This window comes from Felis catus, chromosome E2 (genome assembly GCF_018350175.1).
Source record: "Felis catus isolate Fca126 chromosome E2, F.catus_Fca126_mat1.0, whole genome shotgun sequence".
Lineage (NCBI taxonomy): Eukaryota > Metazoa > Chordata > Mammalia > Carnivora > Felidae > Felis > Felis catus.
In genome coordinates, this window is record NC_058382.1 from 8,584,144 (window position 1) to 8,606,885 (window position 22,742).

At 50.8% G+C, this 22,742-nt stretch overlaps 1 protein-coding gene across 6 annotated transcripts in view; it reads right to left on the minus strand.

The window, feature by feature from the left end:
- Window positions 1–1,219: 1,219 nt before the first annotated feature.
- The window catches only part of TRPM4 (transient receptor potential cation channel subfamily M member 4), a 41,354-nt gene continuing 19,831 nt past the window's right edge, over window positions 1,220–22,742 (minus strand). For all 6 annotated transcript variants that reach the window (XM_023245983.2, XM_045045798.1, XM_045045797.1 and 3 more), the window contains 13 exons: window positions 20,660–20,789; window positions 20,340–20,485; window positions 18,855–18,967; window positions 18,381–18,458; window positions 13,350–13,781; window positions 7,692–7,824; window positions 7,363–7,537; window positions 6,926–7,103; window positions 2,691–2,884; window positions 2,339–2,471; window positions 2,031–2,103; window positions 1,840–1,945; window positions 1,220–1,586 (listed from right to left, as the gene is read on the minus strand). In XM_023245983.2, the coding sequence (XP_023101751.2) occupies window positions 1,582–1,586; window positions 1,840–1,945; window positions 2,031–2,103; window positions 2,339–2,471; window positions 2,691–2,884; window positions 6,926–7,103; window positions 7,363–7,537; window positions 7,692–7,824; window positions 13,350–13,781; window positions 18,381–18,458; window positions 18,855–18,967; window positions 20,340–20,485; window positions 20,660–20,789 (1,896 nt within the window). In that variant the 3' untranslated portion in view covers window positions 1,220–1,581. The remainder of the gene's footprint in view (window positions 1,587–1,839; window positions 1,946–2,030; window positions 2,104–2,338; window positions 2,472–2,690; window positions 2,885–6,925; window positions 7,104–7,362; window positions 7,538–7,691; window positions 7,825–13,349; window positions 13,782–18,380; window positions 18,459–18,854; window positions 18,968–20,339; window positions 20,486–20,659; window positions 20,790–22,742) is intronic.

The window sequence follows — 22,742 nt, forward strand, 5'->3', positions numbered from 1 at the left end:
GACAGCTCAGAGCCCGGAGCCTGCTTCGGATTCTGTGTCTCCCTCTCTCTCTGCCCCTCCCCTGCTCACTCGCTTTTTCTCTCTCTCCCTCTCTAAAATAAACATTAAAAAAATTAAGTTTTTTTACAAATTAAGAAAAAAAGAAAATCCCAAAGAACGTGCGAAAATTATACTAGTGAATTTAGCAAAGTCATAGAATACATCAATGAACAAAATAAATCAGCAGTATTTCTGCAGACCAGCAATAAGCAATTAGAAAATTTAAAAATTTCAAGCAGTGCTGTATTAATATTGCCACCATCGTTTATATTATTACTACTTGGGCTAGTGAGAATTCAGCATCTTCCGGAGAAATCTGGTTGCCACACAACACTTGGCAATATTTCAAAGCTATTCTGCACCCGAAGGTGGCAGATAGTTGGAATTCTTCCAATTTGGAGGAAGGATGTTTTGGTTTTGATTTTTGGATGTGATGGTTGTTGGTGGTTTTCTTGCTATTTAATAACTGCTGTCAGTTCAGTCTTGTCATTACCAGTTTAGGTTGTTATGGGTTGTTTAGTTAAACTGCATGTATAATGACGCATATTTGCCTCAATTCCATGTGTGCGTGGCCTGCAATTTCCCACTAATTAGACTCTTTAAAGACGTTTCTGCAGTGAGCTTCTCAAATTTGCATCATCTGTTCCCCTCTTGCCAAAGCAGATGTACGCAGCACCCACCCACCCCCTCTCCAGGAAATAATTTGCTTATTATCACTGAGTTCTTTTTCCACTGGAAAGGAAAAACTAAGGGGGTGCAGATGGTTGGGGTTTTTTGTCCCACCAAAGTGAAAACCAACAAAATAGTGCCAAGATGTGCTGGGCCTGGGGGCACCTGGGTGGTTCCGTCAGCTAAGTGTCCGATTTCGGCTCAAGTCATGACCTCACGGATTGTGAGTTCAACCCCCACAGTGGGCTCTCTGCTGTCAGCACAGAGCCCGCTTCAGATCCTCTATCTGCCTCTCCCCTGCTTGCACTCTCTCTCTCTCAAAAATAAACATTAAAAGAGAGAGAGAGATGCTGGGCCTAAGTCAGACAGCAACAGTGGGCCTGGGATGGGGGAACAGACCCGGAATTATCTAAAATACAGCAACAAACTTCTCAATGACCCCAAACCCGGCCCTGGCCCAGCAAATGGTACACACTCATCATTTCCCCAAGAATCAAGCAGCAGACTCTACTCCTCTCAAATGGCTTTATTTCCCCAGTGTGGGGAGCTACAAGTAGGATCTGTGGTCCCTGCGTCCCAAGGACCCTGCAGCCTTCTGCCCAGTGGGCTGTGGCAGGACCTTCAGAAGGTCAATGCCTGGGTTCCAGAGGCCGATCCTTCTAGATTGGGACTGGTTCTATGGGGAACCAGGCCTGCCGTGGTCCCAACGGATGACACTCCCTGAGGTGGTCCTGAAAGCAGCCCAGGTGGTCCTCCATGAGCATGGGGCCCACCTCGAGGACAAGGCCAGGAGGTGCAAGGGTCCAAGACCAGCTAGGACTTGGGGAGTAAAAACGCCCTGTGGGCCTACTCCTTGAAGTCTGCCAGCAGGGGTCAGTCTGGGGGAGAGAGAGAAGAGAGAACAGATGGTGGGGATGGAGAGGACAGAAAAAAAATGGAAAAGTGGCAAAAAAAAAAAAAAAAAAAGGAGCAAGAAGGACGAAAAGCCCAAAGGAGACTGAGAGAATGACCCAGGGCCAAAGGAAAGGCGGCAAAGTGAGAAAAACAGGCATCGAGGAACACAGGACCCAGAAAGCACGGTGGTGGTGACAGAGGCTAGGGATAGACACAGGTGGACCCTACAACACTGACCTTTGGGCCCAGGTGGGGTTGGAGGCGGTGGCCCCCCGGGGGGCAGCAATGCCGAGCGGCTCAGGGCTTCCGCCACCCAGCCCAGGACACGGCTGCAGTGCTGGACCTTGGGAGCAGGAGGGACGTAAAGGAACGAGACCAAAACCCCACACCCCGACCATACTCCCCCAGCCCGGTCCGGAAGTCCTCACCTCCCGTTCCAACCCTTTGAGACGCTGCTCATACTCGCGGATCTGTCTCAACTGCTTCAATGCCGTGTCCACCCTGCAACCCGGGACAAGCTACGGCATCAGGCCAGTACCACCAGCCCACCAGCCCCGCCCTCGGAAAACCCCGTCCCTTCCCTCCCCCCGCCCCCCAAAGTTCCAGGACCCTGTCCCGCGCAGGCTCCACCTGGAGCACCACTCTTCTCTAGCCCAGCCCCGGGTTCCACTCAACCCAAGTCACAAGATCCGCCCCAGAAGCAGGAAGCCCAGTCCCCGGCCCGCCCCGCCCTCACTTTTGCGAAGTGCGCTTCAGACGCTCTGAGTCGCTCTCGCGCTTGTCCCGGGCGCGTGCCAGCAGGAAATTCTCCTTCTGCACCGACTCCCATGTCAACAGCTTCCGCTCTGCTTCCTTCGAAAGGTAGACCCCTGGAGGGCAGAGTAAGGATGGAGTCCTCGACCTCGCCTCCCTACCCAAAGCATCCCGAGGGAGCCCTCCCAGGCCACGCCCCCTAATATTGCACACACGCCCTCTAATATTGCACACCCGCCCCACTAGTGAACCTGGGTATCCTTCCCCCGCCTGTCTATGCTCTTCTTTCTCTCCAGGTCTCGTCCCCTGTGTTTTTCACCAAATCCCGCTCTCACGAAAATGTTCGAAGATCTGGGAGGATGGCAAGCTGGCCCTGCGCCTGCGTAGTCGGCGGATGAGGAGGCGCACGTGCGAGACAACGATAAGGGGCGGGGCCAGTGCAGGCCTAGAGTGATATTCCCGGATGAGGCTGTAGCGCTGCGCCTTCCAATAGAGGTCGCTGTTTCCCTGTACTTTGCCGAAGGTGTAGCTATGGGGACGAGAGGTCAAGGGTTACCAGAGGTCAAAGCAAGCAAGAGACCAAAGTTAGATGTTGAACAATATGTTTGAAGTCCAAGGCACCAGGCAGATATTGGAATCAATAAAGTTAGAGGTATTACAGGATGCACTTAGAAGCTGGGTGAGGAGGGCCAAGGGTCAGATGTCAGGAGTCAAGTTGGGATGGTGTCATGAATTAGCAGTCCAACTCTTGATTTCGGCTCACAGGGGCTCACAATCGTGAGATCAAACCCTGTGTCAGGCTCCATGCTGAGCGTGGAGCCTGCCTGGGATTCTCTCAGCCTGCCTCTCTCTCCCTCTCCCTCTCTCTCCCTCTTCCTCTCTCTCTCATAAAAAAGAAAAAAAAAAAAGTCAGCTGAACACAAATAGCTATAATCAGAATGAAAATGAGGGCATTACTACCGACCTTACAGAAATAAAAAGGATTATAAGGGGCGCCTGGGGGGCTCAGTTGGTTGAGCGTCCGACTTCAGCCCAGGTCATGATCTCACGGTCCGTGGGTTCGAGCCCCGCATCGGGCTCTGTGCTGACAGCTCGGAGCCCGGAGCCTGTTTCGGATTCTGTGTCTCCCTCTCTCTCTGACCCTCCCCTGTTCATGCTGTGTCTCTCTCTGTCTCAAAAATAAATAAACATTAAAAAAAAAAAAAAAAAAAAGGATTATAAGAGAACACTGTCACAATTGTATGCCAACAAATTAGATAACCTAAATGAAATAAATGGGACAAATTCCTAGAAACACAGAAATCACCAAAACTGACTCAAGAAGAAACAGAAAACCTCAAAAGACCTATAATAAGTAAAGAGATTGAATCACTCACCAAAAAATGTCCCAACAACAACAAAGCCCAGGCCCAGATGTTTTCACGGTTGAATTTTACCAAATAGTCAAAAAAAAGAAAGAAAGAAAGAAAGAAAGAAAGAAAGAAAGAAAGCATTAACACCAATTCTTCTCAAATTCTCCAAAAAAATTAAGAGAGAACAGTTCCTGACTCATTCTATGAGGCCAATGAGGTTACCCAGATAAAGAGATCACAAGAAAACAAAATTACAGATAAATATTTTTTATGAATATACATGCAAATACCCTCAACAAAATACTAGCAAACCGAATTCAGCAGCATATTAAAAGGATTATACACCATGACCAAGTGATTTATCCCAGTAATACAAAGGTGGTTCAACATACAAAAATCAATACAACACACCGCCTTCATAGAGAAAAAACAAAAAACAAACAAACAAACAAAAAATGATTATCTCATGTGATCATCTCAACTGACATAGAGACACAGAAAAGGCGTAGGACAAAATCCAACACCCTTTTGTGATAAGAAAAAAAAAATTTGGGGGGCGCCTGGGTGGCGCAGTCGGTTAAGCGTCCAACTTCAGCCAGGTCACGATCTCGCGGTCCGGGAGTTCGAGCCCCGCGTCGGGCTCTGGGCTGATGGCTCAGAGCCTGGAGTCTGCTTCCGATTCTGTGTCTCCCTCTCTCTCTGCCCCTCCCCCATTCATGCTCTGTCTCTCTCTGTCCCAAAAATAAATAAACGTTAAAAAAAAAATTAAAAAAAATTTTTTTTTTTCCTTTTGACTTAGAACAGGACTGAAAGGAAAATTCCTCAACATAGTAAAGGATAATTATGAAAAACCTAAAGCCTACAAAATATTCAATGAAGAAAGACTGAAAAACTTCCTGCTAAAATGAGGAATAAGACAAGGATGCCCAGTCTCACCGTGCTATTCATCATTGGACTGAAAGTGCCAGCCAGAGCAATTAAACAAGAAAAAGGAAACGCATACAAATTGGAAATGAAGTAAAACTATTTCTAGTCACAAATGACATGCTCCTATATATCAAAAATCTCAGAGGGGCACCTAGTTGGCTCAGTTGGTTTAGCGTCAGACTTTGGGTCAAGACAGGATCTCACAGTTCGTGAGCTGGAGCCCCACATCAGGCTCTCTGCGGCCAGCACAAAGCCTGCTTCAGATCCTCTGTCCTCCTCTCTCTGCCCCTCCCCCACTTGCCCTCTGTCAAAAAAAATAAAATAAATAAAAATAAAACATTTTCTAAAAAATCTCAGAGAATCACAATAACAAACAAATTCAGCAAAGTTGCAGGGTACAAGATCACCAACCAAAAATCAACTGTGTTTCCATACACCTGCAATGAACAATCCAAAAAGGAAATTTAGAAAGCAGTTCCATTTATAATAGAATCTAAAAAAATAAAACACCTAGGAATAAATTTAACCAAGGCAAAAGACTTCTACACTGAAAATTACAAAACAATACTAAAAGATATTTAAAAGAACATCTAAACACATGGAAAGACAACCTGTGTTCGTGAATACAAAAACTTACTATTGTTAACATCCCAATACTATCCAAAGCAATCGACAGATTCAACACAATTCATACAAAAATTCCAACAGCCTTTTCTGCAGAAAAGTAAAAGCCGATCCACAAATGAATAGGGAATTGCAAGACACCCTGAGTAGCCAAAACAATCTTGAAAAAGAACAAAGTTGAAGGACTCACACTTCCTAATGTCAAAATTTCCTACACAATCAAAACAGTGTGGTTGTACTGGCATAAGATAGACATATCAACCAATGGAACAGAAATAAGGGTCCAGAAATAAACCTATACATCTATGAGCATTAGGAGTTGAACTGTGTCCCCTTCCCCCTCAAAAGAGGTATGTTGAGGGGCGCCTGGGTGGCTCAGTCGGTCGGGCGTCCGACTTTGGCTCAGGTCGTGATCTCGCAGTTCGTGGGTTTGAGCCCCGCATGGGTATCTGTGCTGACAGCTCAGAGCCTGGAGCCTGCTTCCGATTCTGTGTCATGACCTGAGCCGAAGTCGGAAGCTCAACCGACTGAGCCACCCAGGCGCCCCGGCCAAATAATTTTTAACAAGGGTGACAAGTCCACTCAATGGGGAAAAAACAGTCTCTTGAACACAGACCTGTAAGTACTGGATTTCTGCAAGCCAAAAATCATGAAGTTGGACCCCTGGCTCACACCATGTACAAAAATCGAGTTGAAACAGACCAACAACCTGAATAGAAGAGCTAAAACTATAAAACATAGGAGTAAATCTTTATGACCTTGGATTTACTGATGAGTCCTTAGATATGACACCAATAGTACAATTAATAAAATTTAAAGCTTTTGTGCATTAAACGGGATTGTCAAGAACAGGAAAAGACAACCAACAGAAAAGGAGAAATTATTTACATATCACATATCTGATAGGAGTTTACATCCAAAATATATAAAGAATTGCTACAACTCAACAACAAAAAGACAACCCAGTTTATAAACAGGCAAAAGACCTGAACAGACATTTCTCCAAAGAAGAAGTGCAATGGACAATAAGCACATGGAAAGATGCTAACCCATCATTGATCATTAGGGCAACACAAACCAAAACCAGAGTGAGGGGCGCCTGGGTGGCTCAGTCGGTTCAGCATCTGACTCTTGGTTTCAGCCCAGGTCATGATCACATGGTTCCAAGCTGACAGAGCAGAGCCTACTTGGGCTTCTCTCTCTCCCTCTCTCTCTCCCCCTCCCCTGCTTGTGCTCTCTCTCAAAATAAACTTAAAAACAAAATTATAGCCATCCGAGTTAGTTGGTATGATATGAACTGATATTTCACTGTTGTTTTTTTTAAGGTTATTCATTTACTTTGAGAGAGAGAGTCGGGGGGAAGGGGCAAAGAGAGAGGGAGAGAGAGAATCCCAAGCAGGCTCCTATCAGCACAGAGCCCGATACGAGCCTCCAACTCATGAACCGGGAGACCTGAACCCAAACCAAGAGACACTTAACTGACTGAGCCACCCAGGTGCCCCCCAAACCAGCTTTAGATCCAAGTCAGAATTCAAGGACTAAAGACAGAATTGCTTAGGCTGGAATCACCAATCATGCTGGGGACAGGGTCAAGCTGGGATTGAGGGTCACGCTGCGGTCAAGGGTCATGCTGGGTGAGGTCAGATCAGAGAACAGTCAGGCCTCACCTGAACATGGCGATGAGCAAATTCAGCAGCAGGATGTTGGCCACGAGCAGGAAAATGATGAGGAGGAGAATCACCAGCCAGTTGGCATAAAGCGAGACGCAGGAGCCTGCCTGGGCCCCCAATGGGCGTGCCCAGAAGCCCTGCTCCGACGAGCAGTTGACATGCTCCATGAGGGCCACTGTAAAGGGAGACACTCAGAGGTGGGGCCAGGGAGACAGAGACCAAAGAAAAACAAAAATTCAGGGGGGCGTGGGGGAGCAGAGACCCTGAGAGAGAGAGAGACAGAATCCCATAGAGATGGAGCGGGGGGCACGGGGCCACTCAGAGACCTAGAGAGAGCGAGGCAGAGACTTAAAGAGAGGGGTACAGAGACCCAGAGACAGGGGGACTGGTAGGGAGCCCCGAGGGAGGGTGTCAAGCCCTCTCGTCCTCCATACCATCCATGTCCTCCTGGGGGATCTGCCCAAAGATCTGCAGGTAGGGCCGGTAGAAAACACGGCGCAGGATATTCGGGAGGTCACGATCCCGGGGCCTAAGGAGCCCCTCCGTGGCCACCCCGTAGGCAACCAGCCACACACCGAGGAAGAAGAGGAAGAAGAACACGTCCTTCATCTGTGCGGGGGAGGGGGGCGGGAAACGAGAAGAAGTCTGGCCCCGCCCCCTGCGACCGAAGCTCCACCCCCACTCTGTTCCGTGCACGTGTTCCCAGCCTCCCTGCCCCGCCCCTTCCCTCCTCTGGACCCGCCCCCGGGCCCCGCCCCCTCACCATCTTGTTCACGATGACGATCTTGGGTCCCAGTTGTTTGTTGACCGTGAAGATGTGCAGCAGCCGCAGCGTGAAGACCATGAAGTCGAGGCAGAGGACAGTGCGGCCCAGGTCATACAGGCCGGGGGTCAGCCTGGGTGCGAGGAGACGCGGCAGGGGTCACCAACACCAGGCTTCGGGAGGGGCCGCAGCCAGGACCCTCCGATTCCCCCGGGGTTCACCCAGGTTTCACAGGGCCAAGCTGAGCCCCGCGGGGCGCCCGCACACCCTTAAAAACGGCTTCGTAATCCACGGCCTTGGCAAGAATTTGGGAGGTCCCTGTAACAATCAAGTTGGGAAAACCGCCGGAATACCTGTCCAACCTATAAGAGGCCCACTAGAGAGTTCCAGCAGACCAGTAAGCAGAAGACAAACGACCTAACGGGAGAGTGGTTAAAGAGAACACACAATTCACAGAGGAAGGTCAAAGGCCAGTAACCTTAGCAATCCTATGGGGGAAATAAAGAATCACATCCCTATTTTGCAGCATCACGTACTTGAACTCTGAATGGATTAAAAACGGGGTAAAAGGCAACACATTAAAATCTGACAAAGCTGGGGCGCCTGGGTGGCTCAGTCGGTTGAGCGTCCGACTTCAGCTCAGGTCATGATCTCAGAGTCCGTGAGTTCGAGCTCCGCGTCCGGCTCTGTGCGACAGCTCGGAGCCTGCTTCGGGTTCTGTGTCTCCCTCTCTCTGCCCCTCCCCCGCTCATGCTCTGTCTCTCTCGGTCTCAAAAATAAATAAAACATTAAAAAAATTTTTTTAATAAAATAAAATCTGACAAAACTATAGAAGAATTCCTTCCTGGGCTTCAGAGGATGAGCTGTCACATAACAAGCGAAGCCTTTCATGCAAGTGATATATATAAGATCACACTAAAGGAAAAGACAGATTAATTTGACAACCTGGACACGTGAAACTTCCTTGCAGCAAAAGGTAACATAAATACGACCGACAGTGAAGGGCAACGCTGTTTGCCAAAAATGCATCGCCTACATTTGCTCGTGAGGGAACCCGAGACTAACTCAAATAGAGCCAAATCGTACACAGTAACTGGTCTGGACTGTCCAAGGGTGTTAAGATCATAAGAGCCAAAGGACTGGCGAACTGGATTGGCTCCTGGAGCAGAAAAAGGACATCAGTGGGGCAACGGAGGGATTTGAGCAAGAATTTCCTGGTTTGGGTAATGCAAGATGTTAACACTTGGGGATCCCGGTGAAAGGTGTGGAGGAATTCTCTGTACTGTTGCTGCAGCATTTGTTGTAAGTCTCGGGGTATTTCAGCGTGAAAACTTAAAGAGTAAAAAAATGTTTAGGATAATATACAAGGGGCGCCGGGGTGGCTCAGTTGTTCGGCATCTGACTTTGGCTCACGTCATGATCTCATGGTTCGTGAGTTCAAGTCCCACATCGAGGGAGCTCGAGCTCCACTTTGGGCGAGTTGGAGCCCCAATTCAGGTAAAAATACGAACGCTGCTTCCCTCTCTCTCTTTCTCTCCCTCTGCCCTTCCTGGGATTCTCTCCTCTCTGCCCCTCGCCCACTTGTGCCAATAAACAAACAAACAGACAAACAAATAAAATGCAGAACTATTCAGAGAAAGGAAGTAATTTACAGATAATGATGACAAAAAAAAAAAAGGATAATATACAAAAGCGAGGTGCCTGGCTGGCTGAGTCGATAAGGGCATCCAACTTCTGATCTCACGGTCGTAAGTTCCAGCCCCACGTTGGGTATGGAGCCTACTTTAAAAAATAAAATAATAATAATAATAATAATAATAATAATATACAAAAGTGAAAAGACAAGCTACAGACCGTGGGAAGATATTGAGAACAAATCCAAGAGTTCGTGGTGCCTGGCTGGCTCAGTCAGTAGAGCATAGGACTCTTGATCTTGGCGTTGTGAGTTTGAGCCCCTTATCGGATGTGATCACTTAAAATCTTTAGGGGCACCTGGGTGGCTTAGTCAGTTAAGCATCCGACTTGGGCTCAGGTCACGATCTCATGGTTCGTAGGTTTGGGCCCCCCATCAGGCTCTGTGCTGACAGCCTGGAGCTTGGAGCCTTCTTCAGATTCTGTGTCTCCCCACCCCTCTCTCTCTGCCCCTCCCCCACTCTCTCTCTCAAAAATAAATGATTAAAAAAAATTCTTTAGGGGTGCCTGGGTGGCTCAGTCGGTTGAGTGACTGACTTCAGCTCAGGTCATGATCTCACAGTTTGTGAGTTCAAGCCCCACGTCGGGCTCTGTGCTGACAGCTCAGAGCCTGGAGCCTGCTTCGGATTCCGTGTCTCCTTCTCTCTCTGCCCCTCTCCCACTCATACTCTGTCTCTCTCTCCTTCAAAAATAAACAAACATTAAAAAAAAAAAAAACCTTAAAAAAAAAAAAACAGGGTCACCTGAGTGGCTTAGTTGGTTAAGCATCTGACTCTTGGCTTTGGCTCAGGTGGCGATCTCATGGATCCTGAGTTCAAGTCGGCTGACAGTGTAGAGCCTCCTTGGGATTCTCTCTCTCTCTCTCTGCCCCTCCCACACTCTCTCTCAAAATAAACAAATAAATAAAATAAATAAACTTAAAAAGAAAAACAATAACAAGGGTTCAGAGAGCACCTACTCATACACATATGTAAAAGATCAACAAACATAAATGGACATGTATTTTTTTTTAATGTTTATTTTTGAAAGAGAGAGAGAGAGAGAGAGAGAGAGAGCACAAGTGGGGGAGGGGCAGAGAGAGAGGGAGACACAGAATCCGAAGCAGGCTCCAGACCCTGGGCTGTCAGCACAGAGCCTGACGTGGAGTTCGAACCCACGCACAAACAGTGAGATCATGACCTGAGCCGAAGCCGGTTGCTTAACCAACTGAGCCACCCAGGCACCCCTGGGACTTTATTTAAAAAAAACAAAAAAAACAAAAAAAGAAACCTCATCAGCTAATACCTGATTAGAACTTCCTGTTATCTTGAGTAGAAAATGAAAGAGACTTTGTGGCAAGACTTTCGGCCAGATTTCTGCCTCCTCCAGTTTAGAAATTCAGTCTCCCTGCCTTATGAAAAGAACTCATTCATTCAATACATTCTGGCCAGAAGTCGGTCTCATCTAATCTGTAGCCAACGGCGGCTGAAACCCCCTTCTTCTGGAACCGGATGACACATGTTCAAAGACCAAGGTATATCTGCAAACACGGTCATGGAAAGGATGGCAGGACACACCAAAGAGGGGAAAAAAAAGTTGGCGAAAAATACCGCAAATTTAATGTCATTTGTGTGTAAACGTATATGTCTCTGTCCACATAAAAGCACAGAAAAAGAACAGGCAGAACGTGGGGCGCCTGGGTGGCTCGGCCGGTTAAGCGTCCGACTCTTGAGTTCGGCTCAGGGATCGTGAGTTCGAGCCCCGCATTGGGCTCTGCGCTGACAGCACAGAGCCTGCCTGGGATTCTGTCTCCCTCTCCCTCTCTCTCAAAACTAAATAAATCAACATTAAAACAAAAGAAAGACCGGGCAGAACGTGCACCAAACTCTTGATGGCGACCGTGGATGGAAGAGTGAGGACTCTCGGAAAGACTGAAGAATAATGTCGGTTTCTGTTCTGTGCCTTTCTTTTGTTTAATTCTCTTCACTGAGGACATCGTTCTGCATTTCTTTGATAAGAGACTGTATTTCAAAGACATTTTAAGTTGCTGGGAGATGGTGTCGCGTTTATAATCTTGTGTGAGGAGAAAGACAACACAAGCCATACTGAGAGCACCATTTGGGGTGACCTCAGGACAGGAGGGAGGCACACGGGAGGGACCCGGAGTCTGGCAAGGATAAAGGAAGCCTTCCAGAGACGGAGGCAGCAAAACTGAGGCCTAAAGGAAGCGGAGGCATTGGCTGGGCCAAGGAGAAGAGGGAAAAGTGTTTCGAGAAAGGGGAACAGCGAGACTCAAAGACACGGCAATTTGTCCCCAAGGATGTGTTGACATGCCCCTGCCCTTTCCCTGGGCACCACACAGTATGATCTGGAAACCATGGAAGAAATGAACTAACATTACACAGCCCAGTCTTGGCGACAGAAATATTTGAGGTGAATTCCTGACAATTTTTTTTTCTTTTAATGTTTATACATTTTTGGGGGGGCGGGGAGGGACAGAGAGAGAAAAGGGGACAGAGGATCCGAAGCGGGCACTGCACTGACAGCAGAGAGTCCGATGCGGGGCTCGAACTCACGAGGGTGATGGAATCAAACCCCCAGTCAGGCTCTGCACTGAGCGAGGAGCCTACTTAAGATTCTCTCTTTCTCTGCCCCTCCCCCACTCTTGCACTTGCCCCCTCTCTCTCTCTCTCTAAAATAATTTTTTTTAATTTAAAAAACTTAAATATAAATGTGAATCTATAAAATTTGACCCAGGAAAACTGGACACGAATGAATCAAAGCCACAAAGTAAAATTCACAGACCCAGAACCTAGGTTTGGGCAAAATTCAATACAGACAATAACACAAATGATGAGCCCAATATTTGTGGTACGACTTAACCCAAATAATAATTGATGAAGTTGAAGTAATTTCAGAAACTGAAAATAAAAATAACAATATGGAGTGCTTGGGTGGCTCAGTCGGTGAAGCCTCGACTTCAGCTCAGGCCATGATCTCAGGGTTCCTGAGTTCAAGCCTCACCTCTGGCTCTGTGCTGACAGCTTGGAGCCTGGAGCCCGTTTCAGATTCTGTGTCTTCCTCCCCTGCTTGTGCGTGCTCTCTCTCTCCCTCTCTCAAAAATAAATAAACATTAAAAAAAAAAGAAGAAAGAAAGAAAGAAGAAAAAAAAAGAAAAGAAGGAAAAAGAAAATTAATTAGTTTAACTGCCCTGCATATAAAACTGACCGAGGAAGTTTGAAGAAACTGGAAAACACTTCCTTGATAAGAACTCATCTGTCCTGGTCAAATTCTGATTCCAATTTTGTAATTGCACAGATTGAAAATATTTAGGATCAAGGTCAAAGCCCCCGTGGCTGTGAGGAAGGAACTGCGAGCTGCTTGGAGGGGCCGGAGCCCGGATGAAGAAAATAGAAAGAAATGGGGGCACAGGCTGGGAGAGATGGGCACGCCAGGACCGTCCAGGGCTCCCAGTGCCAAGTGCAGGGGTGCTGGGCAGCCACGGGTCAGTTCTGGGAGTAGAAAGACCCTTGCGGGCCCCACGGGAGATGGACTGGAGGGAAGAAGGGCGTCCAGGAGGCTGGGGCGAGGGGGCGGGAGGGAGAGGGGACCCGATGGGGGGGGGGGGCGGGCAGGAGGACAGAGGAGGGGAGAAGGCCACGGTGGTGTCCGCGCCCTGCTGGGTGTCTGGGGGGAGGACTCCGGTCCACCAGCTGGTGCTGCAGCTGTGGGGCCAGGTTCAAGGACTAGAGAAAAGCCCGAGAGCCTGCAAATCTTAGAACAGCAACAACCACAGTGCGGTTCTTGCCCGGATCCCCACGTCCCTCAAGCCGGATTCCCGCACGCGAGCGAGCAAACTGCTGGGGGCCCGCGGTTCCGCGGTGGGTGCCTTCCAGCAAGAAGGGGTTGCCTGCTTTTCAAGAAAAAGCGGAGCTGGCTCCAGCCCAGCGGGGAGGGCCCGCGGCCCAAGGTCACGGGGACACTCACCGGCAGCCCACGCCGAGGAGGAAGCAGGTGAGGGCCACCAGGTCGCACTGGTTCCAGGCGTCTGCGAGGTAGAGGTGCAGCCGGTGGCGCAGCGGGGCCCGGCGGGGCCCCGGGCCGGGCCCCCCGGTGGCCAGGCTGCCCCAGCCGCCGCCCAGGCCCTGGCGGAACTCCTCGCAGAGCAGGGTGAAGGCCCAGAAGTAGAGCAGCAGCTCCGGGGCGGCGGGCGGCTCGGGCCGGAAGTCGACGAGCAGCACGTGGGCGAAGAGCAGCAGGAAGAGGAGGTAACTGACCACGTTGCCCATGAAGGCGGTCACCGGCGCCCCCCAGAACTGGGGCCAGCGGCGCAGGCGTGGGGGGCACCTCCCACAGCAGCCCCTGCGTCCGGGCCGCGTCAGCGTCCCCACAGGGGTCTGCTCAGGGGGCTCTGCCAGCCTGCGGGGGGGGGGGGGGGGGGGGTGGAGGGGAGAGGGGGGAGGAGAGCTCAGCCTGACCTCTGAGCCCCTCTTCCCCATCATCAAGCCTCTCACCTTTCCCATCTGACTTCTAACCCTGCCGGACCTGCCGACCATCGCCTTGACTTCTGACCCGTGTATCTAACCCCTGACCTCTGAAATCTCCTACCATCAAGACTGACTTTCTACCTCTGACTTTCTCCACCCTCTGGCCTCTGACCCGTGTCTGACTGCCGACTCCCTCTTCCTTCACCTTCATAGCCTCTGACTCTCTGACTTTGGACCATCCCCCTGACCTCTGACCCCCCCTCACTTTCATGATCTCGGCTCCCCAGGTTAGACAGCGCTGTCCCTGAACATTAACTTCTGACCCACAAATTCTGACGTCAGGCTGTCGGGCCCGGTGTTCTCCGGATCTGACCTCGGACCACACAGCCGTATTTGGCTTCTGGATTCTGACCTCCTCGGTCCACTCCTGTCTCTGACCCTTCTCCTCCAAGTTCTGATCCTCTGTCCCAATTTCAGCCTGACTCTTAATTCCGACCTCAGATCAAAAACGCCAAAATAGGAGCGTCAGGGTGGCTCCGTTGGTTAAGCTTCCAACTCTAGATTTCGGCTCAGGTCATGATCTCATGGTTTGTGAGTTCAAGCCCAGCATTGGGGTCTGTGCTGACAACTTGGGGAGCCTGCTTGGGATTCTCTCCCTCCCTCTCTCTAAAAATAAATGAATAAACTTTATTTTTTAAAAAGCCAACATGGGGGCGCCTGGGTGGCGCAGTCAGTTAAGCGTCCGACTTCAACCAGGTCACGATCTCGCGGTCCGTGAGTTTGAGCCCCGCGTCAGGCTCTGGGCTGATGGCTCGGAGCCTGGAGCCTGCTTCCGATTCTGTGTCTCCCTCTCTCTCTGCCCCTCCCCCATTCATGCTTTGTCTCTCTCTGTCCCAAAAATAAATAAAAAACGTTAAAAAAAAAAAGCCAACATGAATAATGCAAATTAATAGTAACCTCAGAAAGCTAACAGGAAAATTAAATTGGCTTGGAAAGGCGTCTTCTTTTTATAAACCAAGCAGAAGGGGCACCTGGGTGGCTCAGTAGGTTGAGTGTCTGACTTCAGCTCAGGTCATGATGTCATAGTTCATGGGTCTGAGCCCCACGTCAGGCTCTGTGCTGACAGCTCAGAGCCTGGAGCCTGCTTCACGTTCTGTCTCCCTCTCTCTCTGCCCCTTCCCCAGTCATGCTGTCTGTCTGTCTGTCTCTCTCTCTCTCTCTCTCTCTCAAAAATAAACATTAAAAAAAAAAAAAAAGGTGTATATATAAACCAAGAAGAAGGATAATAGCCCCAGAGTGGAAACAACCCAAAGGTCCACCTGCTTATCCATGGATAAGTAAAATATGGTGTGGCCACACACCAGAATATTATTTAGCGATACAAAGGGATGGAGCACTGACTGACACATGTTACAACATGGATAAATCTTGAAAACGTGATGATAAGTTAATGAAGCCAATCATAAAAGACCACATAGTGTATGGCCCCATTTATACAAAACGTCAGGAATAGGGAAATTCGTAGACACAGAAAACTAATTATTGGCCCCCCGGGGCTGGGGGGAGGGAGGAATGAGGAGTGACCCTTAATGGGTACAGGGTTTCTTGTGGCAGCGACAGTGTTTTCAGGTTCATTGTGGTGACAACGGCACAATTCTGTGAACATACTAAAAACCACTGAATCGTAACCCCTTCAATGGGTGGACTGAATGTGAATTTTATCTCAGCAAAAGCTGGTCTCAAGAAAACAAGAGGAAAGAACTGTAAAAGCTAAAGCGAGTGAGATGAAGAGAGGACAGAAAGTTCCCTAGGGTCAAGGGAAAAGAGACCTGTTATCTGGCACTTCACCCTCCGTGGGGCCCTGGGACCCAAGACCGCGTGGTGGGTCAGAAGGCTCCCCGCCGTCTGCCATCTTGAATCAGGCACCGCCGGGCCACACAGTTTCCTGGGTGCATCCGGAGCCTCCCTGAGGAGGCATCCGGGACTCTGTCTTTCTACAAAGCTCTCCATGGAGGTGGCCTTCCACAGCGGCTAAGAGCACGGACGGCTTCAGGAACAAGAAGCTGGTTCAAATCCCAGCTCCCCCATCTACAGGTCACATGAGCTGAGGCGAGTGACTTAGTCCCTCAGTCATTTCATCCTCAAATAACAGACTCTACGGCATAGGGCTGTGGAGGGAATGAAACTGATTTTCAAAAGGACTTAGCACCCTGGCTGCCCACTGCGAGTGTTCCAGGACATCAGCTATGGTCGCCGTCACTGTCACCATCATCATGGTGCAAAGTCGGGAGCTCACTGGGTGAGCACATCGTTACTGATCCTGACACTGGGGACTTTTCTCAGCGGTCCCAATTTTTTTCTTAGCTTTCTCTTCCATCTTGACAAATATTTCGTATTCGTTGTGCGTTATCTCAGAAAAATAATGTGTGTGTATACATATATACATTTAAATTTGCTCCTCGAGACAGGTAGTGGATTTTAGAGACTGCCGGTCATGTTTCTAACACTTACCAGAAACATTTTTTCTTCTGGGATACTGGGGGCCAGGGTCCCTCCCTCTTCTCACCTAACTGCCTAAAGTAGAGACAGAGGCTGTGTCTCTGTCTCTCTCTGCCCTGGCCCCCCCCCCCCCCAGACTCTGTCTCTCTCTCTCTCTCTCTCTCTCAAAAATAAATAAACACTAAAAAAGGGGGGGGGGTGGCACGTGGGTGGCTCAGTCGGTCGGGCGTCCGACTTCAGCTCAAGTCATGATCTCACAGCTCGTGAGTTCGAGCCCCACGTCGGGCTCTGTGCTGACAGCTCAGAGCCCGGAGCCTGCTTCGGATTCTGTGTCTCCCTTTCTGTCTCTGCCCCTCCCCTGCTCTCTCTCTCTCTCTCTCAAAAATAAATAAACATTGGGGCGCCTGGGTGGCGCAGTCAGCTAAGCATCCGACTTCAGCCAGGTCACGATCTCGCGGTCCGTGAGTTCGAGCCCCGCGTCGGGCTCTGGGCTGATGGCTCAGAGCCTGGAGCCTGTTTCCGATTCTGTGTCTCCCTCTCTCTCTGCCCCTCCCCCGTTCATGCTCTGTCTCTCTCTGTCCCAAAAATAAATAAACGTTGAAATAAATAAATAAATAAATAAATAAATAAATAAACATTAAAAAAACTTTTTTTTAAGTAGAGACGGAGGGTACGAAGATGCATATAAGCGTGGGCCTCGTTTTCTCCGTGTCTCTGTTACCAGAGGTTGAGACCCTTATGCCTACACACGTCGTTCAACAAAATAAGTGATAAATGGGTTAATAACCACAGTAGCAATGAACGATCCCCGTTAATTGAGCGCTTACTGTGTGCCAGACAGTGTGATGCACTTGACACGTTATCCCCGTGAGGCCCCCACTGTAACACGCCTCGCCGTTCCGCGGCAAACATTCTGCTTCCCTCTCAGTGGGAGAATCGGGGGCTGAGGAGTTACCATACGCCTCGTTTTTGCCAGTAAAATGTGGGCACCAGGGACACGTGTCTCTTCCACGTGGCGGCTTTAAGAGCCAGTACCTCGTTCCCCATGTCCCTTTTCCCTCTGCCCTGAGACCAGCAACATCCCAGCTGGGAGCTGCTCACTCGCCCCCCACGTGAAAGCCATATTGGAGGCATGACACAGACAACCCAGAAAAAGAGCGTGAGGAGTGAGCGTTGCTTGTGGCCAGTTGCTGAGAGTTTAGGGTGTTTTCTTTTCTGTCTTTTAAAGACCGGAACATTCTTCTTTTTTTTTTTTTAAGTTTACTTATTTATTTCGAGAGAGAGAGCATGCACGCGAGCGTGCGAGCGAGGGAGGGACAGAGAGAGAGAGAGAATTCTAAGCAGGCTCCACGCTGTCGGCACAGAGCCCAACCCGGGGCTCGATCTCACAAACCGTGAGATCGTGACCTGAGCCGAAATCCGGAGTCAGCCGCTTAACCAACTGAGCCACCCAGGCGCCCCTGGGATGTTTTCTTACGCAGCACTGCCCAACCTGAGCTGACACGGGTACAACCTTCCATGCACCTTCATTTAACAGAAAACTGGGGCTGGGGGTGAAGTCACTTCCAAGGTCAAAGTCAAGGTTTGAACCCACGTCTGCTTGACCCACCGCCAAGTCCCTCAGCACCTCCACTCTGTGGCATCATCACAAGTTCGGTAGACCGTTGGCTTAGGCCTGGGTACCACAGCACAGAGCTTCAGGGCAATGGCCCTGGAGTCAGAAAACAAACAAACAAACAAACAAACGACGAAGGATCCCCTGAATGAACTAAATCCAGCTGATTCCACTTGCTACACGGAGACGGAAGTACGTGTGGCATGGGGCAAACTGGCTTCCAAACTTCGCGGCAGAACCAAAGCTCGACGCAAGCCGAGCGTGGCATTTGGGACACTTCCTCCGTATCGTCAACGGCTTCGTGAAGCCATTACCCCCAGAAGCTCCGCCTCTGCCCTCTGGCTTTGCTCTCGGCGCCTGGGGCTCCTGAAGCTGCCCAGGGTGCCCCCCCTCGCACGGAGCTGGGGCTCCACTCACCCCGCGGGGCCTTCCCCGTTGACGCCGCGATCCACGTCAAAGGCCAGGTCCTTCTGTGTGGACTCCTCCTCTGGCTTCCTGGCACGGAGGAAAACGCAGGGTGAGGAACGGGGACGGGGCAAGCGGAGGAGGAATTCTCCAGACACAGACCCAAACTTCTCCACCCAGAGACATTGGCAGGGAGACAGCGAGGAACTTTCCTAGACTCACCCCAAAGGGATCTTCCCACCCCCCCCCCCGCCCCGAGCCACAGCCAGAGGGCAGAGGAACCGTTCCCCAGAGACACTGCAGAGCCCCCCCCCCCCCCCGGAAGCTCACCTCCCAGATACGCCCCCAGTCTTGGGGAGGGAAAGAGAGCGAACGGGGAGGGGAAGCACTGGACAGACCAAGTGGGGAGGCAGCCAGATGTGAGCAGGAAGGGCAAACTGAGCCCCCCCCCCCCCGCCTCCTGCCGGTCGGACCCCAGGGACTGACCTGAAGGTGATGAGGTTGGTGTAGATGAGTGGGGGGCAAAAGAAGGCGAGAACCAGGGCCCAGATGGGAGTGGTGCTGTCCATCTCCCCCCACCACTTCTGTGTCAGCAGAGACTGTGGGGTGGGAGGAGGGTTCAGAGCCTGAATCTCCCCACAGCCCTTTTCCAAAGACCCCAGGGAAGAACTGGGCAACAGCTGCAGCACACAGAGCAAGCGCCCAATATGGCGGCCGTAACTTTTGGGGGGGGGGGGAGGGTCAAAGGTGAGGAGGACCTGTCCCAGGTTTTAGCGGGTAGAGTTACAAAACCAACGTTTATTAACACAATATGCTAGATACCAGGTGAAGCATTTTACATAGATGAGATCACTGAACTCTCACCACCCCCCTCCCCCCCCCCCCCCAGGAGAACAGGTACTGACTAGTATTTTCTCCCTTTGCACGGATGGGGCACAGAGCGGTTAAGGAAGAGACCCAAGCTGCAACTCACGAGTGTCACCACCATTCAAAGCAAAGGACTCTGGGTAACTACTTGAAATGCCAGACAAATCCTTCCGGACAGGGGAGGACTGGACTTCCGGTTGGGGTGGGCAGACTTCCTGTACTGAGGGTGGGATTCTCTGAGCCCCTGTCAGGTGTTTTGTTTTTGTTTTTTTTTTTGTTTTTGTTTTTTTTTTCTAAGTAAGCTTTAGGCCCGACGTTGGGGCTTGAACTTACCACCCTGAGCCTGAGATCAAGAGTCACTGAGGCAGCCATGTGCCCCACCCCTGTTCAGCTTTAGATTGATATTGGGAAAGGTTTTAAAACGTCAGGATGGTCAGGATGGGAGCGACCGTGAGCCAAGCAGGGCTTCCCAAAGGAGAGGATTCCCCGGGGGGAAGGGTGGGATTCCTAAACCAGAGTTCATCTCTGTCCAAAACACTAGGTAACTGTCCAGAGAGGTCATTCTAATTGCTGAGACCTGGAACTGAGGACCTCTCAAAGGAAGCAGGAAGGCCTTCCTGTGGACGAGGCAGGGCTTCCGTTGGGAGGAGTGAGACTTCCCGTGGGAGTGGGGAGGACTTCCTGTGGACGAGGCAGGGCTTCCTTTGGGAGGAGTGAGACTTCCCGCGGGAGTGGGGAGGACTTCCTGTGGACGAGGCAGGGCTTCCTTTGGGAGGAGTGAGACTTCCCGTGGGAGTGGGGAGGACTTCCTGTGTGCCAGAGGGGACTTCCTAAAGTCACCAGGAATTTCCCTATCGCGGAGGGAGCTTGTTAGGAGGGTGGGCTTTGCTGTGGGAAGGTTGGCTTTCCCGTGGCAGGGGGTGGGGCTTCTTCTGGGAAGAGCAGCCCTTCTGGGAGAGGGCTGAGAATTTCTGGAGGGTGGGTGGTCTCCCAGAGGGAGGCCGGTCAAGTCCATTCGCTGCCCGCAGTGGCAGGGGCTTATCCTCCATACATCCCAAAGTCCAGGTGGGAACTGTTGAGGATGCCGGCACCTCAGGGGCTCACCTGGACCCCATCCTGGGCAAAGAAGGCACGGGCGTCGGCCTGCATGGCAAGCTGCAGGCAGGTGGCATCCCCCCAGAGCGGGCAGCGGCGGAGCAGCAGGCGCGCGGCCCGTTTCTCGCTGCTGCGGTAGCACTCCCCGAAAAGGTCTGGGGGCGGGAGACATAAATGAGGGAAGAGAAGGAGCGAGGGCGCGGTGTGCGGGGAAGGACGAGGGGACTGAAGGGGAAGGCGCAGGGCTGTGCGAGGAGGAGTGGGGGGGATGCGCACACCCCTCAAGGCAGCTCCCTGTCCCCGCCCCCACGCACGCGTGCCTGACGCACCAACACCCAGGCCCTCAAACTTGGCCGCCAGGTCCTTCCTCCGGGCCGCCTCCTCCGCCTCCGGCTCCAGCCGTGCCAGCACGCGGAGCAGCAAACAGGCCCCGAGAGCCGAGGCCACGGCGTTGGAGCCCTGAAGAGACAGAGAGAGGGGTCATGGATACGGGTCACAGGTTTTGTTTTTTTTTTTTTTTCAATGTTTTATTTATTAGTTTTGAGACACAGAAAGACAGAGCATGAGCGCGGGAGGGGTAGAGAGAGGGAGACACAGAATCCGAAGCAGGCTCCGGGCTCTGAGCTGTCGGCACAGAGCCCGAGGCGGGCCGGAACTCACACACCGTGAGATCATGACCTGAGCCGAAGTCGGATTCTTAACGGACTGAGCCACCCCAGATGGGGTCAGAGTTTAGAGAGCCTCATGGAAGGTGGTGGTGGGGGGAAGCCTGTGGTCAAGGGAAAGGACAGAGCCAGAAGTGAGAAATTAACCAGGGTCATCAGAGGCCAAGATTGAAGCAATGTTTGTAGGTGAATCTGGGCATCAGGTGAAAATGTCAAAAGTCAGGAAGTTCAGGGGCACCTGGGTGGCTCGGTGGGTTAAACATCCGAATCTTGATTTAGGCTCAGGTCATGATCTCACACTTCGTGAGATCAAACCTCACATCAGGCTCTGTGCTGACAGCACGGAGCCCACTTGGGATTCTCTCCCTGTTTCTCTCAGTTCGTGCACGCGAGCTCTCTCTCAAAATAAATAAATAAACTTAAAAAAAAAAAAAGTCAGATAGTTCAGGGAGCGGGGCTAGGGTAGAGTTCGAATGACCTCAGAGGTTACAGACAGGCCAAGCAGCACTTGGAAGAAGTGTCCCCTAAACTGGCAGAGTACGGAATTTCAAAACTCTGTCTCTCCAAAAAGCAACAGATAAGCTGGCAAAAACTGTCAGAACCAACTTTCTCAGCGTCCAAGACCGGACTACAAAACTTACAACAAACAGGAGAAAGTTCAACGAAGAAAGAAAACACCAAGTTTGGGTAAAAGAGCGCTGTGACATTTTAACTACCACTGTCGACACCCCGGCTGAAGGGCGGCCTGTTCCTGGTGCAAAGCTGTTGGTACCAGAGGGAGATGCAGATCTTCTCCTTAAATAATTGTGGTTGTGTGCGCGTGTGGATTTAGCTGGTGGCTATCTGAAGGAACAGCTCAAGGGCCTGCGTTTTGTCTCAAGGTTCTCGGGGCTTCCCCCAACCAGAAATGGCTTCCCAGGCGGTGTCAGAAAGCATTTAAGGACATAGAGATTAGCCTCAGCCGCCTGAGGCAAAAAATAACAGTCAAGGCGAACAAAAGATAAATATACTCAGCAGCTGGGCAGGGAAGCGGCTGGGGGAGAGGAGAGTGGAAGGAATAAGGGTTTGAGGAGTTCCTACGTGTATCAGGGAATCTAGAAGGCTACATGCATGACTGAGATGGTGCAGGCTCAGAAGAGATTCGAGAAACCCCTAACTTTTCACCCCTTGCTGACCTTTTGTGTCAGCAAAAGCAGGAAGAGAAGGCTAAGGCAAAATGGCAAACAGCCTGCCTGAGTGTCGAAAGACAGCTCCAGGGGTGTCTGCGTGGCTCAGCCGGTTGAGTGTCTGACCCTTGGTTTCGGCTCAGGTCACGATCTCGGGGTTTGTGAGTTCGAGCCCCACATCGGGCTCTGTGCCGATGGCGCAGGGCCTGCTTGGGAATCTCTCTCTCTCCCTCTTTCTCTGCCCCTCCCCTGCGCTCTTTCTTTCTCTCTCAAAAATAAACACTAAAAATTTTTAAAAGAAAAAGAAAGACAGCTCCGACACACAGCCAATCTGCAAACCAGGAGTGTCGGGCCCCTCCCCCCTCCCCCCCTCCCAGGCCCTGGGCGTTTAAGGATTTCTCTGTCAAGTCCCTAGCTGGCCACTAACCTAACAGAACAGGGACTTCAGGGGCCACACATGACAAAGAATAAAGACGTTACAAAAGAGCTTAGAAAAGTCACTGAACAAACACCACCACCGTCAACACAACAAACCACAACGCACCCTGAAGGAAGGGGGTGAGCTGACTTCCAGAGCGGCC